Genomic DNA, 17548 nt, shown 5'->3' on the forward strand with positions numbered 1-17548 from the left:
ATTCACATCCCAGCCCTCTCCTACTTAGGTTATTTTTCGGTTAGTGTCTCATGCTTTTTGTTTGGGACTGGCTAAAATAGCTTGAATTATAGGAGTGATACACCCCTTTCAGCTTGTTTGTTGAGATGGAGGTCTTGCTAACTTTTTGTACAGGCTGACTTTAAATTGAAATTCTCTCAAGTGGCTGGGATTTAGCTGTGTGTCACCACATCTAGCCAGGAAATACTGTGTTTGAATAATCATAATACCAGAGTACAATTCTGCAAGTCCTAGGACTACTGTCAATGTCACTTGCTCTCAGTAAAACCTAATGCATAAAAGGTGACCTTTGCCCAATATTTGTCACTATTTACAAGAAAAATACTGCTCTTTGCCATCAAAACAGACAGAAAAGGTGAGTTTTTGCCATATAATTGGAGAAAAATAATTTTAATATTTTTCTTTCCAACATTCTTGTGTGTGTGTGTGTGTGTGTGTGTGTGTGTGTGTGTGTGCGCGCGCGTGCGCGCTAGGGCTTAAACTCAGGACCTGGGTACTATCATTGAGCTTTATGTGCTCAAGACTAGCATTGTACTGCTTAAGCCACAGCTCTACTTCTGGCTTTTTGTGGTTAATTGGAGATAAGAGTCTCACTGACTTTCCTGCCAGTCTGGCTTTGAACTGTAATCCTCAGATCTCAGCCTCCTGAGTGGCTAAGATTACAGGCATGAGCCACTGATGCCCAGCTCAACTGATTTTTAATAGTAACTGCATCTGTCAGATATTTTCATAGCAACACATAGATAGTAAGTGACCAAACAACTGATCACCAAAGCCTAACCAAGTGAACCCCTAAAATTAATGCCAACATCATTTCTAACACCAAGCCTGTATATACTAATTTCTATAGCCTGAATTTCTCCGGTCTATGTTGCTCCTTCAAGTCATAGCTCCTGGGTTACCCATCAGTGAAGCCCTTTCTAACTTCTCCAATTAAATTTAATTAAGAAAATCAAACATAATTTGTCATGCTACTTGGTATACTTCATATCTCTTGTCTTGTTTATTTATTCATTGTCTACCTATCAATCTTCTTTTTTACCTGACCTCTGGGAGTGCTCTTTGTGCAACAGTTAAAAGCACAGACACTGGACATGGGCTACTTGATTTTGTATCTTAGCCTTGACACTCAGTAGCTATGTGATGTTGCAAAAGTTAGCCAACCTCTTTTGAGCCTTGGTTTTCTTAACCTTATCACTGGAATAATAATATCATCTAACTCATAGGATTATTGCAGAGATTAGCTGAGTCCATAGATGTAAAAGCAGATAGAAGGAGTCATGGCACGTGGCTCGGTGCTATGTGCACATTGTATTTAACGCCAGAGGAGCATAGAAAATTCATGTTGAAAAAGTGAAGTGAGTGGATTGCCATGCCTCTTGGCAACTGGCTTTTGCTACTCTCTGTACCACCCTAACTTGCTGTGCTCCATTCCAAGTTCCTCTTGCACAGGAATGCCATACTCCATCAATCTGGACACATCCTTCAAGTCTCTGCTTTCTTTGGCTTCTGAGCACTGTTTTAGATTGTTTCTGTCATTCAGTCTTTTAGCTGCCTAGCAGTTAGCTTGCCATATACCCTATTTCCATAACTCCTTCCTCCCCTACCGAACCCTCAGAGCCTATTGTGGTGCCCAGGGCACAGCAAAGCTCATTGAATAATTGATGAATTAAGAAAAAAAGATGGCCAAGTCATCTGACGACCTTCTGGAAGCAAGACCTTGCTATGGAGGTGGTGGATGGTGATCAGGAGTAGTAAATATCAGCAGTGTCATGTCGGGTACTGACAACAAGACAGGGCCACCTGGAGAACAGAAGGGGACAGTCCAAAAGAACAGACCTAAAGCTATTCATGGAGATATGGGACAGCTGTCAAGAATACCAATTTGGAGTCAGACAGTACAGTGCTTGAAATTCAGCTGTCATTTACTGGTTATGTACCCTTTTCAAGTTACCCAATCTCTCCAGCCTTCCTTCTCTTAATCTGGAGAAGGGAAGTCACTCATCCTATCTTACCAACAATTGAGACACTTCCGTGGAGTGAGAGTGTAAGTTACGCCTGAGAAAACAGCTAAGATCAACACAATCTCCAGAAGTAGAGAAGCCAGAGTGATGGGCTATTCTTCCCGCCTATTATCTGATTAAGTTATAAACTTCCTACTCCAGAACATATCTAGAACTGTGTGTGATGAAAATCCCTATTTCAATGTACTTCTGTTTAAAAACAAACAAACAGCCAGGCACTGGGGGCTCACACCTGTAATCCTAGCTACTCAGGAGGCTGAGATCTGAGGATTGCAGTTCAAAGCCAGCCCAGGCAGGAAAGTCCATGAAACTCTTATCTCCAATAAGCCACCAGAAAACCAGAAATGGCACTGTGGCTCAAGTGGTAGAGTGCTTGCCTTGAGCGGAAGAGCTGAGGGATAGCCCTCAAGCCCAGAGTTCAAGCCATACGACTGACAACAAACAAACAAACACAAAAATAAATCTATACAGACTATGATTTTATATGTGTGGCCATGAAATCTCACAGCTAGAAGGGAAACCCCAGATCATCTTTTGTAATTGATTATCCCAAAATTGATACTCCTTTATATAGTTTGATTTGCAAAATAAATAAATGCTCTTATGATGTTTCAGACTACATGGTCTGAACTGCACTATTTGGTCTCTGCCCTGTGGCATTCACATTCCTGCGGGAGATGGACAGGCCCCATGGTACCCAGGGAGCCAGGTGTGCTGTGTGCAAGGAGCTCATTGGGCTTCAGGAGCACAAGGGAGGGGCCCAGGCTTTCTGGAGAGGGGTGGGTGAGGGCCAGGGAGGAAGTGAATAGGCCAGGGAGGAAGTGAATAGGCTGGGCAGGAGGGAGGAGGTGAGATGGGACCACATCTTTCACAGAATGCAACAGCATGTGTGCAAGCTCGGAGGCCTGAGCAGTGGCTTACACTTGAAAATTTACCATGAGATTTGAATTTATCTGCAAAATACTTTCTCAACACAATCCAAAGGTTCCTTCTTGAGGAAATCTCCTACTACCAACTATTTAAGACACTGAATAGAAGGTATAGAAGGAGGCGGAACATATAGTAATAGAAAATAATATCTCATCACTATTTTATGATTTTATGATTAGGGGCAAACATGTTTCAAAGCCTAGATTGGTGCATTAAACAGCTTCGAATCAGGAATAAAAACCTTGAGAATTGGCTTTGGGTGGAAGCACATGAACAACTCCCGTTTTCCATTCCTCCACCTATAAAGGAACCAAAATCTTGTAATCTCAGTTCTGAAAATTTGAAACCATGTTACTCCAATGAGCTTAGACTGTATTCAGTTTAATGACAAACATGATCCTGCCCCTCCCCAAAAAAAGAAATAAAAAATTATCCTCCCTGGACTCAGATATCAAGATAGATCACTACATCATCCTAATTTTGGCACTGTACTGGAATTGGCATAAAAACAGACGGGCATCCCAATGACACAGAGACCTGAGGAATAGATAGAGGCTATCAGAGCTTGATGTCAATAAGGGATTGCTATGGGTTTATGTGGGGGAAATCAACGTGCCACATAAAGCATGAGTAACACAAACTTAAAAGATTTCAGGTTGCAGGGGAAAAGTTGCTACGTCTAAAACTTCCAGCATCTAAAGGGTCTTAGCCCATTTTGTGTGCTGCTCTGACAGAATACTGCAGATCATCAGGAAAATCATAATGAAAAGGAATCTACTTGACTCACAGTTCTAGAGCCTGGAAAGTTCAAGATGGATGGGCCACTTCTGGTAAGGAGCTTCTTGCTGCGTGGAAAGCATCACATGGAGAGAGGGCATGCGTGAAACAGAGCAGGGAAGGGGCTGAATGCAGGAGCCATTATAACCATAGTAACTGACCTACTCCTGCAATAGCCCCGTTCCTGCACTATCATGGACACAGCTCTCATGACCTTATTACCTTATTACAGCTATCCCACCTCTCAATATCATTGCATTACGTTACATTGCATTATAGTACATTTCCAATACACAAACCTTGAGGGATGGATACATTCAAAGCAAAACTTTTAGGGAAAAAAAAAAAAAACAGAAAGAGGCAGATAAACTGCCAGAGAAATGAGCAAGGGATTTGGGTTATATTTCCTGAACAGATATCAGAGGAAACATACAGGGAGACAGATGTTCATGGTACTGTTAGTTATCACAGGAGGGGGACTGGAGTTATGCTGTCCAGGCTGGAGGGAGGCTAAACTCCATCATCACGAGGCCAGTGATAAACTGAATGTGATGGACATGGTGTGGACTGTTCTACAGAAGTCAGATGCCCAGGATTAGCAAGCATGTAAACAGATTTTATTTTAGATTTTTTGTTAGTCATGGGACTTGAACTCTGGGCCTGGGCACTGTCCCTCAGCTCTTCAGCTCAAGGCTAGCACTCTACCACTTGAGCCACAACACTACTTCCAAAAAATCAGATTTTATTTTGGCAATCTTGGGGCTTGAACTCAGGGCCTGGACACTGTCCCTCAGCTCTTCAGTTCAAGGCTAGCACCCTACTACTTGAGCCACAGCACCACTTCAAAACAGATTTTAACTTGGAAAAAATTATATGAAGTGAAGTAAGCCAGGCCCAAAGAAACATAGGTCCCATGGTTTCCCTTATTTGCAATAACTAGTATATGTCTGAGACAAGCAGAAAAGGTCAGATAATTTGATGTTAGGTGAAATGAACCCCAAGATAAGTATTCAAATGTTTTTGCTCTCATGCAATTGTTTCTAACATATTTATAAGATGATTTCTTTGTTGCTTAGTATGTCTCTCCCCCATGGTATAACCCCTGCTTTCACTGTATTTGATGTTGGTATAATTTGTGGAGGGGAAGGGAAAAAACAGTTTAAATAGGGATACAGGTGGACCCATTGCAACAATGAGATGTACAAATCGTTATGTCAAAAAATGAACTTTACAACTTTGGCAGGGAGTGGGTGGGGGCGACAGGGAGGGGAGATGGGCAGGGATAGGAAGGGGAAACAAAGGAGGAGGCAACAATGCTTGATAAGAAATGTACTCATTATCTAACCCTTCTGTATGATTTTTTCACAATTAAAAAAAAGAACAGATTTTAAAAGCAGCAGAAAGTAAGAAATAGAAGGGCAATAACACCACAACCTTTTTATAAATTAAAGCTAGGAACACAAAAAAACACTGCTTATTTTGTAAAGATTCCTACACTTTTATAATATTGAAATATATATATATATATATATATATATATATCTCAAGCACATTTGAACCGTGAATAAGTGGAGAGGCAATAGAAATACCCAGTAACTTTGTTCCAGACTGCATGTCAAATGCTAAAGAGTAGATTCATTTCAAGCATCTTGTGGAATTGGTACTCCATAAGCATCTTACATTTTACATGTAATGGTCTGACATGCTTTGCTCTGGTCTGTAGGGTCTGGAAATGTTTGGACAGAGAACAGCCATGGGAAGTGGAGACAGAATCTCACTCAGGAGCAGAGGGAAATGTTTGTTGCTCAAGATAATAAAAACAATATCTCATTCTGAAATAAAAGGTAGGCAGTTTGCCTGGAGGCCTGTTAGGAAAGAGAACAGGATTTCTAAACTCAAGACCCTCCCGTCGGTAACCCTCGGCCTTGAATAGGCATCATTACTCCTGCATTGTTCTCTCATGAGATTAAGGGGCAAAGGAGAACGAAGGTGAAGGTCAAGTTCTCAGTCCTTTCTGATCAACGAAAATAAAATACTTTGTGTCAGACCCAAGGGTCTCATGTCTTCTACCAGTATCATGACACCAAGCCAGTCCATCTTCAGTAGAACCTCCATGTCGGTAACAAATTCTCAGACGCTGCTGCTATGGGAACACAGCTGATAACCAGAGATGGGGAGGGAGAGGGCCGCTGTGTTGTGTAGCCTTGAGAAAGCTGCTTGACTTTCTGTTCCTCAGTTACCTCTGCTGCAAAGAGGAGATAATAATAGCATCCCTCCCCAGGCTTGCACTGAGAAGTAAATGGGTTCATACACACAGGAAGTCTTAAAGTCAGGACTGGGACATCTTTAAAACTCAGTGTTTGCTATAATTATTGATATCAATATTTCCCTAAGTTGGTGCAAGCTGGAAAAACAAATAACATTATTACCACAGTGTCCCATCACCTAGAAGGTAGTGCTGCTTTTGAATATTAAAGCACCCTAATTCTAGCTTCATCAGACTTGAGAACATTTGTACATAGTAATATTATTCTGTATATTTAGATGAGCAAGCTGAAGGAAGATGAAGACTAGAAAAGGAAAAGGACCTCTAATGGCCTAGTAAATAATTATAAGCAAAGCACCTAGCTTCTCACTGTTCTCTTGTTGGAGATTTTGTGAGCATTCCTGAGGACTACAAGTTTAGGAGCAACGCTGTCTCTGTTTCCCCTCCTCCTGTTCTCTCCCATCTAGCTGTCAAACGGCTGCTTCAGGCATCTGACTGAGGTGTAAGTAAATTATTGCCTCCAAATATGATCGAATCTCTTTCCTTTGAATATATTCTGAGGGCTTTTATTGTTAGTGGGGTCCTTCCTTTGTAAATGCCATATGTGGAGACCTAGTGCTTGCTATAAAAAGTACAGCTGATTTTTTTTTAGTATTTTGTTCTTCAAAACTTGTCTACATCCACAATAATGGAAGTGACAGATCCTAAGTCAATATATTCTTTGACCCAAAGAGATCAGATCAGATGTCTCCATTAAGAGCCTGGCATATGTGACAATGGAACCAGGTATCTTGAGGGGACAGGTGGAGTTGGAAAAGATGGGAGAAATGATGAAAGGGGTGACATTCATCAAGATGCATTGTATTTATAAGTTGATAATGTTGCATTGAAATCCCCTTGTATGATTACATAAAGATAATGTGCAAGTACAGTCAGGAGCTGTAACACTACCTACTCAGGAGGCTGAGATCTGAGGATTGTGGTTTGAATCAAGCCTACAAACAAAAATCCCCGAGTCTCTTATCTCCAATTAATCACTGAAACACCCAGACATAGTGGTAGAGTGCTAGCATTGAGCAATAAAACCTCACAGACAGTGCTGAGGCCCTAAGTTCAAACCTAAGGACCAGCACACACACACACACACACACGAACATAGTATATAGATAGATAGAGCGAAGAGAGACAGAGACAGAGAGAAAGCTTGGCAAATTATCCCAGAATGAGAGATGCCAAAGGAAACAATAATCTAAAGATAAAATGTGGGGCTGGGAAGGTGGCTCAATGGTAGAGTGTTTGCCTTTCATGCATGAGGCCCTGGGTTCTATTCCTCAGCACCACATAAGCAAAAAAAGAAAAAAGAAAAAAGCTGGAAGTGGCACTGTGGCTCAAGTGGTAGAGCACCAGCCTTGAGCCGAAGAGCTGAGGGACAGCGCCCAGGCCCAGAGTTTAGGCCCCATGACCGGACCCAAAAAAATAAAAATAAAAATAAATAAAGATAAAGTGTGAAAAGATTTCTAAGTCAAAATGTCTTTTGGGAAAGGATATCCCCACTAAGGAGAGAGACAGAAACAGATGCACATCTATCTGTCCAGACAGTATAATTTCTAAAACTATTTAAACTTAGAATCTAACTTGTTAACAATATAATTTAGGGAAAATGGGAAACAAGTTGTCTACTTCCATTTCCTCACAGACTAGTTCCCAAGAAGGAATGGCTCCTAACTTGTCATATTTCCCAAGGAAAGAAAAAAGGTGTTTGCCACCATTGAATGACACATGTACGAGCTCCAGGTAATGGGACCATCCTTGAGGCAGCCCCCCTCACTGCCAACACCCTGATCTGGCAGGGAAGGCAGAGGTTAGCTTTAATGAACACATGAGAAGCTGTGTATATGTGTGTGTGTGTGAGAGAGAGAGAGAGAGAGAGAGAGAGAGACAGACAGACAGACAGACAGACAGACAGAGACAGAGAGAGTCAGAGAGCCAGAGAGCTAGAGACAGAGAGACAGAGAGAGAAAAATAATGTGTTCTGATGGTCTTTTCTGCTATTATTTCAGTTAGGGAAGCAACTAATTTCATATCCACATATTTATCAGTTTCATAATACCAAACTCTATAGACAGCATATTTTACCTTTATGCAATATTTTTCTTAAGTAGATCCACAAAGGTTAAATGGGTATCAAATTGCAATCAATATTTCCTCAATCACAGGTTTATGGGTGCATATTTCTTAAAAATATTTTGTGTTCAGTTTTTCCAGTTAATTATCTCCAATGCCAAGTGAACTGCTTTTGCTTGAGTTCAAACAGAGTTCCCTTAAGCGTTTATTTTTAATATGTGCTTAATTTTTTTTTATCACATTGTTGTTATCTAACAGACGAGAAAAGATCTAGCAACAGGCCACTGAAATGTGCCTCCTGTTGAAATCTGTCTTGTCTTTTTTAACTCTGATGTTCAAAATGGTTAGATTCAAACCATTAACAGAGACACAAGTGTGGGTGGAATAAGCAAAAGGGAAATGTAGTAAACTGTGGAAACAAACTGTAAGTTTGTACAAAGGAAGATGGAATAAAGGAAGTATAATCAAATCTCAAGTGAAAGAGAAGAAAATTCAACACAGAAGGATAAGGGGACCGACAAGTCAAATGAGCTTTCTAAAACTTTTGTGCAAGAACCCCTGGCCTCAAGCTTTAAAGATTACCGGAAGCTGCAAAGGCCCTCCCTCCTTCCCTCGGGTCTTCCCTGTGGGTCCTGCAAAGATCTAACCATTGTAGGCTGGATCTTTGAGTTCTAGGTAGGATTATTTATCAGGGATTTTGTTTTGTCTGGGTTTTCAATGGGCCAGCCCCAGCTGTACATTTAGGGACAGCTTCAATCAACAGAGGGTGTGCACCGATCCACGGGGAAACTCTCCCCCCTCCTCCCTCCCTGCGGGGATGGAGTAATTAACAGAACATTAAGTCACTTCTACTTTATTGAGGGAGGATACTGTGCAGGTCACTGCTTTGAAAACTTTTGTTCTGGAAGGAAATTACAGGATTGTTTTATGTGTCAAACACAGCCTAGCAAACTCTCGCAAGAGACAAGTTTCTGTAGTTCGGGGAGTTACAGAGGCCGGGAAACAAATGAGTAATCCCGTTTCTAAAAAATATTTTTCCCCCTCCGATCCCCTCTCTCCTTTTATTTTTCTCCTTTAAAAAATCAGTTAAAAGAAAAACGATTTGCTCATTTGGTAATAACTAATACAGCCATGAATTACGAAGATGCAGAGACTAAGTTTATCTCTGCATCAATAAATCTGTAAACAACGGCAAGGAAACTAAGTGCTGTCACTATTGCTTCTGTTTATTTCCAATTAATCAAGGCATCTGCTCCGGTCCTCCTACCCAGCAGAAAGAAGGGGTAGTGGGGCTCTGGGTCGCAAAAAGCCCCAAGAAAGGCAGCCTTAAAGCAAACATGCCTGGGAGGTTTTTACCATCGGACTCAAATAACCAATGTCTTCTGCTTGCCTCCCGGGCCCAGAGACAGCGTCGATTTCTGATCTATTTATGTATCTGTCATCTTTCTCCTCCAGTTTTGTTTCACAGTGCCTGGCACAGCAGAGTGTTTGTTCCCGAAGCAGAAGATTGAGAAGCCTCCTCAAATATAAATAAATGCTAGGTTGCTCGGGTCTCTAAGTGTGCGTCTGTGTGCAGAAGATGGTGTGGATTTCCTGTCCATTCCTGGGGGAGACAGGCGGGCTGCGCGATCAGCAGGAGAGAGGTCTCCATAAAATGTGCCCCCTCCACACGCGTACTTCTTTTGGTGAAATCGAACCTTTGCTTCTGGAGGGGAAGTGCATTCTCCGCGTCCACCACAACCCTGCGGTACAGGCAAAGGGGCGCTGGGAACCGGGCTTCTGGAGTTTTCCAGGCCCCAAGGCGGTGAAGGGAGCTGAGGTTGCTTCTGAGGTCTCAAACCTCGAAGAAGCGGCTGCTCCCCAGCTCGAACCCGGGCTAGCTTGAAACTTAAAACTATCCAAAGCTGCCTCCCGACCTACCCTGCGCGGTGCGCACCCTGATCTCCTCCCGGCCCTTCTGTGCACCACAAATCCGACCACTCCGCTTCCAGCCGGACCCCAGGAACTGTAGAAAAACCAATCCAGGTCCCGGCTAGAGTTTCCAGATGTGCACATCCTGCTCTGTCCCCTCCCTAAGACAAACCCAACGGACCCAAAGACCCCACGGTGCGCTCCAGGGATGTGTTCCTTCAGCTTTCTTTCCCTACACGTGGCAGCAGGTAGTCCATCGGGCTTGAGTTAGAAGCGGTGGCACCCGGCTAGGAGCCTCCACTCGGATCCCCAAGATGATCTTGGGGGTGCTGGTTCCTCGGTGAGGTCCCCGGGAGGAAAGATGCACCTTAGCAAGGTCTACAAAACGCTCTCACACACACACACACACACACACACACACACACACGCTGGCGCCCTCTTGGCCACGGGGACCCTTGCGGAAAGGGTCAGCCCCAGTCCAGCTCTGCTGTCAGTATTGTCCTTCCTCCCCGTTTCTCACTACAGTTTCCAGGAACGCTTAAGGATTCCAGGGTTCTTGGCGGGCCTGGATGGCAGTCGCGCACGGGCTGGCCTCAGTGGTACTCTGTCCCGCGCATCTCGCTCTGATCTAGGCCGCGCCTCCCTGTCTGCCTGGCGGGGCCCCCCGAACTCCGAAGAGGTCGGGGGTCGGTCTAGGGGCGCCGTGGCAGGCGCTTCCCACGGACGTCAGCCGCCATCCGCCCCCTCCCGACCCCTGGGTTGGCACCGTGCTGGACCTGGGCTCGCCGCTTCCAGCCGGGGGGGGGGGGGGGCCGGCGGAGGAGGGGGGGCAGGGGACGGGGGAAGAGCTGAGCGGAGCCCGCCTCCTCCCGGCTCTGCGCTCCGCGTGGCCCGCAACCACCTCCCCCAGCTCCGCGCCGCGCGGCCGGGCTGGCAGTCGCTGGGCCTCAGGGGAGAGTTCGCAAAACTTCGGCACTCCGGGGGCAAAACCTCGGGGAACACCAGCCAGGAGGCGGTTCCGGTCCCCCAACCCAGGGCCTCTCTTGGGGCCTAGATCTTTGCTTCTCCAGAGCCTTTTGTGGTGCCTCCTCCCTCCCTCCTGTTCCCTAAGGCCGTGGGGCCTGGCCCGAGCAGGGACTCAAATTCTGTACCCTCGGTGGGGGATCGGTTCCCGAACTGGACTTCTTGTCACTGCTCGCCTGTTCTAGAAGGGGAGATGTTGGGGTTCGCTAAGATCTAGGGGGCGCAGACAGACCGCCTCAGGACAAGTGGCAGCCCAGAGGCCACGCGGAGAAGTGGAATGCCACTCTCCAAAAAGGCTTTTTGGAATGGTGGGGTCCTGCCCTGCCCCGGTGGCCAGGCTAGTCCCGGGTGCCCAACACCGGCCCCCGAGGGGGGGGCAGACATACGGGGGGGGACTCACAATGACCTATCTACGTGTCAAGGGGGGGGGGAGTCCACCCTTACTTAACGCCAGCGGGTTGGGATGGGAGGAGGGAGGGTCCCCCAAGCCACAGTCTTCCTGGTGTGCGGGGTGCGCGGGCCTCCCTGGGCAGGGGGAGCTTTTGTGGTGTCTGCTGAGGGCATCCGTAGAGGCCACCTTTTCTTGTGGAGAAAGGGAATTGGAGGGACACGTGTAGGACTTCCTGCTAGGAAACTGAGCTTCCCCAGTTTAGGCTGAGTCTCCCCGTCCTTCTGTGGCATGTGAAGCCAGGACCCCCTGAGTCTGTAAAAGCTGGCCCCCCAGGAGCAGAGATCTGAAGCAAACAGCGGCCTCACTTACCCCCTCCACGAGTGACTTTCTTCCCAGTTGAAGTGCCAAAGCTTTCTAACCTGAGCTTCCTCAGGGATCTCTCTGCCCTCGAGGCTTTCGCTACTCTTTTGAGTAGTTTCTTTTACCTGTTCTTCTTTCTCCTTGTACTGGAATTCAAATACAGACGCCTACCCTGCCCGTAGGCAGGCACTCTGCTACTGAGCGAAGGAAGGAAAGAATCCTTGTTTTATGTCTGGATTTATTTTTTAAAACGACTTTAAATCTTTGAGCCTTGGAGAAAATGGTCAATTTACAAAGAAAGAAGGTAATACTTCAGCCAAGAAGCATTTCACATCTGTGGCTGAGTACTCTCGTTTGTAGTGTGGAGAATGGGAGAATTTAACCAGAAAAAGCAATGGAAGTAAGGGTCTGCCTGCAAACTCCCATCCCCAGGGAACCAACACTAACACCACCACAAGACCTTCCCTAGAAGGGCCCTAGTAATTGTTCTTTCTTTCAAATGAATCTAGAAACCGCGGGAGACCTGACCCCCCAAATAGCCTTCGGTGCTCTCTGTCCTATTCTTAAAGAAATCTTGCCTCCCAACCTAGAGTGGATAGGAAGTTTTGCAACCCCCACCCCCACCCCAAACTGCTTGGAGGCTCTTCAATTTTGATTCCTAGTTGGTGAACTTGGGTAAGAGCTCTGTCTGGGGTTGCAATTCTTTTAGTTCAGTCCCCGCCCCCCATAAGAGTTAACCTCATAGATTTTAAATGGATCAATCGAAAGTTAGTGTACCCCCTGGCTTGGACCGATGGTCTTTATTCCTTTCCTGCTCCCCAGGTTAAGCTTGGCTGTGGAGAAGAACGCTCTGAGTCAGTTGGATGGCTGTGAGTCTTCCCTAGGCTAAGCCTTTTGAAAAGGAACTCAGGAGAAAGTCGTTTCCCTGATGGATGAAACTTTCCCTCCCCTCCCCTTTCTAAATAATAAACTGTGGAAAGGCTGGAGGGCTGCCTTGTGTTGGTTTCAAATAAATCCTCAACAGGCTCTTTTCCTTGCCCGGAGAAATGAATCACACTTGGGAAACAGATGATTATTCCCCCATTTGTCTGCCTACACACTCAGTGAAAACAAGCCCCTAACGTTGGAGACCCTCACTTCAGTCTCTCTCCCTGGATGGGGGCTGGGATAGCCAAAAGGGATGGAGAGGAGCTAGTTGGGCAGAAGAGGGTTCCAGTGAAGTGCCTCCCAGGGAAAGGGGAGTCACAGGAACCCAGGACAGGAAGGACAAGAGTTTCCTCTCAGTGCCTTCTTGCGGCTGGATCCTAGAAAGAGACCTTAGGTCCCCACCAGCAGTAGCCAGGGTCCCATCTTCTGATTCAGAAGCAAATTCTGGGGTGTCACTTTTCCAACAGGGGTACATTTCCTCAGTGGGAAATAGAGGCACAAGCAGTTAGAACTTACTTTAAAAATAAAAATAAAAATGTCCTTAAACAAAACATCACTGGATTGTTTTGGTCTGTACAAACCTTTTGGAACTGTTATGTGGGCAGGGAGGTGGGGAGGTGGGAAAAGTGAAGAAAGGAAGGTAAGTTATTTAAATGATCCCTGTTTTAGTGGATATTTAAACTACAGATGCCCCATGTATATATGGCTAATCAGCAGCAGTCTTCTACTGGAGGAAAAAGTGGGGAGAATTCTGGCAGTAAATCTCTGAGAGGTGCTGGGGCTGGGGTGGTAATACTCCCCCAACCTTTCCCACCCCCAGTTCACTTACAAAGCCCAATGCCCTTTACTTTCTCTGCAGGGCTGGCTGCCCACGAAGGCAGGCCGGCCTGGCAAGTGTTTAATTATTTTCTAAGACCATTCTTTGTTGACATTTAAAACATGTGCTGGATTTTAACAGAAGGGAGAGAAAGAACCATGAAGCCAATTTAAAGAGAAAAGAAGTTAACTTACTGCTTCATTCCTGTGTGTTTCCAATACAGCCAGACCTTGCCATCATTCCACCTCGTTTCCTCTCAGTTTGACTTTCCACATTACTTTTTCTTAAATCTCAGTCTCTGAATTTATAGAAGTATGATTACTGCAGAGAAATGAGTGGCTTAAGTAGCATGACTATGAATATGTACGCTATCCCATTTGAAGGACATTCACTTACAAACATTAGCACTAATTTACCCATCTTCTTTATTTGTAAATGAGCAGAGAAGGGGGAAATAATCTTCATACACACACCCCCAAATCCAACTCCTCAGCCCCCACACACTTTAGAGTCTCCTATCCTGCTACCCCTACCTGCTGAGATTTTAGGCAAAGGCAAAACCAGGAGTTAAAGTTTCTTTTTTATTTGAAATCTCATCCAGAAACACTGGTTATTAATAAATATATCATAATTATCAAGAATATATAAAAAATAAAGACAGGTATTGTCTTTGAGGCCTTAACAAAATATTTCAAGCAAATGTTCAGGAAAATAAAAATGGCACTCCTTCCCAAACCACGAGAAATTTCAAAGCTGATAATAGAGAAAGCCAACCCGGCATGCAGGAGGATTACTGAGCAAATTGGGGGGTGGGGCGGGCTACTAGCGGGAGTCCAGAGTTTTGCAATTTTGGCTCCCGTAACTGTCAGGAAATTTGGAATGAAGTTTGAAGGGGGTGGGGTGGGGGAGAAGCGCGTGTGCGTTGTGAGTGTGAGTCTTTGCACTCTGCCCCCTTTTCGTGTCATACAACCACAGACAGACATATGCAGTACTGGGAGAAATCACTAATAAATCCTTGTTACAAGGAAAATGGCACCACGGCCTGCACAACATGTTTAGACAAGATTCATTTAGAAGCGCGCATGCATTCGTTTGACCTACACTGCGTCGAAAGGAAACCCACACAGAAGGTGTCATGCCTTGGACCGGAGTTGAGATTCAAAACTTGGGTGTTGAGAGTCTCTCTCTCTCTCTCTCTCTCTCTCTCTCTGCATTGTCTCTAGAAAAACTAGAAGACAGAGACAATGATAATTGTATCCATCTCAAGGAAATATTTACATTTTCTTTGCACAAAAGGGATGGCCATCTTTCCCCCCTACAAGATGAGACCATGAGACCACAGAGCCAGAGAAAACCAACTCAACAGTTCCTTCTCAAGTTTCTAACTGCGCCGATCCCATCTTTTATACAACAAATGCAGTTTTGACAAGAGCGTGCTGCAAGTGAGAAATACTGGCGCGGCATGGGAAAAGAAGCAGGCATGCAAAACACGACGTCGGGTTCCAGTCCCCTTCGCTACCACCGAGAAATCGCAGTTTGGTTTTGGTCCTTTGCCTCTAGGGCTGGGGTGGAGGTGTGGTGGGGGATGGGGGTGCCAAGTGGGATCTGAGATTTCTCAGGCCATCCTAGAGGCTCCCCGGGACTCCTCGCCCGCCCTCCCGCAGGCTGAGCGCACAGCCTCCCGCGTCTCCTCCCGGCCCGGCACTGCAGCCCCTCGGCCACTCCGCCCTCATCCTCCTCCGCCGGGCCCGGCCCGAGGCTCACTTAAGCAAGTCCTTGGACTCGGCAGACAACCGGGCCATGTTGGCAGTGGAGAGAGCGGACAGGTGCGGCGGCGGTGGCATCTGGCAGATGGTGCAGGGACAGGGCAGCCCTGCCCAGTGCTGGAAGCCGCTGCCCAGCTGCAGCGCGGGCGGCGTGGAGGGCGCCTTGAGCAGGGAGTGGGGAGGCCGAATGGTGCCGATCGCGGGCAGCGAGGCCGCGGACAGCGGGGATGAGGCGTTGCCGGAGGAGAGCGCGCCGCCCAGGATGGGGTGCACCGGGTGCACGGCGGCGTTGGCTGCGTGCGCCGGGTGGCCGGCCGAGTGGCCCACGGTCCCGCAGTGGAAGGCAGAGTGGTGGCCCCCATAGATCTCGCCAACCAACCTCTTCATCTCCTCCAGGGAGCTCGTGAGCATGAGGATGTAGTTTCTGGCTAGCAGGAGAGTGGCGATCTTGGAGAGCTTGCGCACCGAGGGCCCGTGCGCGTAAGGCATGACCTCGCGCAGCCCGTCCATGGCAAGGTTCAGGTCGTGCATCCTCTTGCGTTCGCGTCCGTTGATCTTCAGCCTCAACTGCTGTAGGTCCTGCTCCGACAGCTGCTTCTTGATTTTGTACTTGCTGCTCTCTCCCGCGCCTTTGGTGCCGGCCCGAGAGAGGCTCTCCCCGGGCATCTTCTGCCCCAGGTCGCCCTGGGTGGACGACACCGAGTTGAGACGGCTCTCCTGGTGATGGTGGTGGCGGTGGTGGCGTTCTCTCAGGTACACCTCATCCATGTCCGGAGACGAAGCTCTGCTGGAGACAGAGCTCGAATCAGAATTCATTTTATGACAGGGGGATGCGGCCCTACTATGTGGGAGGGGGAGGCTTTAGGCGGGAAATGAAAGCGAATCCTGAAGTCAACAACAACAACAACAACGACAAACAACAAAAACGAAAATCCGCACAGCCCAGCAGCCCACTTCTCAGTGGTTAAGACTTGAAAAGAAAAGTCAAGGCTCTGCCTCGCCCCGCCTCTCGCCCTCCCCGCTCCTCTCTATCAGCTTAGGCTGGTGTGTGCTTGAACTAACCTCATGCTGAAAAAGAGGGGCTTTTATAGAGCTGCGACGGAGAAAAGAGACAAAAGGAGCCCTCCTATCTATCCTGGGCTGGTTAGGATGACGTGCTATCATTCAAGGCGGTGCGCTTTGCTGTCCTATTTAGCAAGGATTCCTATTCATATTCATTGTTGGGGCCGCCCTGGGACACCTCTGCTCACAACCGCCAGGAGCCCCCAGGGCACAAACCTTCTGATTGACACACTCACCGCTCCAGCTCCGGAGTTCCTGGGTTTCTCCCCCACCCCCACCCATCACCGTCCCACCCAACCCTCCTCCCCCGTTTTCCTAACCAAATCTTACACGCGAGGAACCCAAGGAAGGAAAGAAAAGGCAGCCAGGAGGTTGTCTCAGCTTCCTCTGGGTTTAGACGGAGGATCTGAACATTCTCTCCCCTTCCTTTCGTAGCTGCTTCCAAGTTTAGGGAAAGGTAGGGGAGAAAAGGGAGGGGGGGGTCTCCAAAGGAAAGGTCTGAGGGGTTGAGACGCGTACGCAGGGCAGGTTCGCTGGCGGCGGCTGGGACGGGAGTGTGTACCAAAGTTCGCTGTCGGGAGTTTTTAATCATTAAGTCTCATTTTTCTAAACATCCCGTTAATGTGGTTTAGTGAGTCCTTCTGGAGAGGTTTCAAAAGGCGTTCGGTTTGCCCCCTCACACTAGTGTGGAAAGTCTTATAGTCTCTCTTAAATTTAGAAAAAATAGATGATTGTTGAAAGAATTTCAGTAATTTTTAAAAATCATTCCCTAACTTCTTCGATTTGGAACCGAGGAGAGAAAATGTTACAAGAAAAGCAACCTGAGAAATCATAAGGAAACGGAACGGGAGGACTTAAGAGATTGGAATGGTTCCCAGAGCTCAGGAGAGATCATTTAGGCTCAAGATTCCTGCATCCTGGCGCTAGTCAAGCTGGGCAAATGCTGGCACCTGAAACTCCGCAGATCGCGGTGCGGTGCGGTGCGGTGCCGGTGCCTTGTGGTGTTTGGTGCGGTGCGCGGCTAAGCGCACCAAGAGCGAAGATAGCCCCATCAGCCCCGACGCGGGTAGGTTCCACAGGCCTGCTGGGGCCAAAGGAAGCAGGAGCTCAGGGTCAAATAACCAGGTGTGT

The 17548-nt window shown here is 46.9% G+C and overlaps 1 protein-coding gene across 1 annotated transcript; it reads right to left on the reverse strand.

Moving 5' to 3' along the window:
- Positions 1-15349: 15349 nt before the first annotated feature.
- Positions 15350-16171, reverse strand: Olig3 (oligodendrocyte transcription factor 3). The gene has a single exon (XM_042673677.1). The coding sequence runs from the start codon at positions 16169-16171 to the stop codon at positions 15350-15352; it is 822 nt and encodes a 273-aa protein (XP_042529611.1).
- Positions 16172-17548: the final 1377 nt, after the last annotated feature.

Source organism: Dipodomys spectabilis, unplaced genomic scaffold, assembly GCF_019054845.1.
Source record: "Dipodomys spectabilis isolate Male_0828 unplaced genomic scaffold, ASM1905484v1 ptg000001l, whole genome shotgun sequence".
Classification (NCBI taxonomy): domain Eukaryota; kingdom Metazoa; phylum Chordata; class Mammalia; order Rodentia; family Heteromyidae; genus Dipodomys; species Dipodomys spectabilis.

What these genes read in the sequence shown, in the direction of transcription:
- Olig3 (XM_042673677.1), bottom strand. Translation starts at nt 16,171, where the DNA reads ATGAATTCTGATTCGAGCTCTGTCTCCAGCAGAGCTTCGTCTCCGGAC.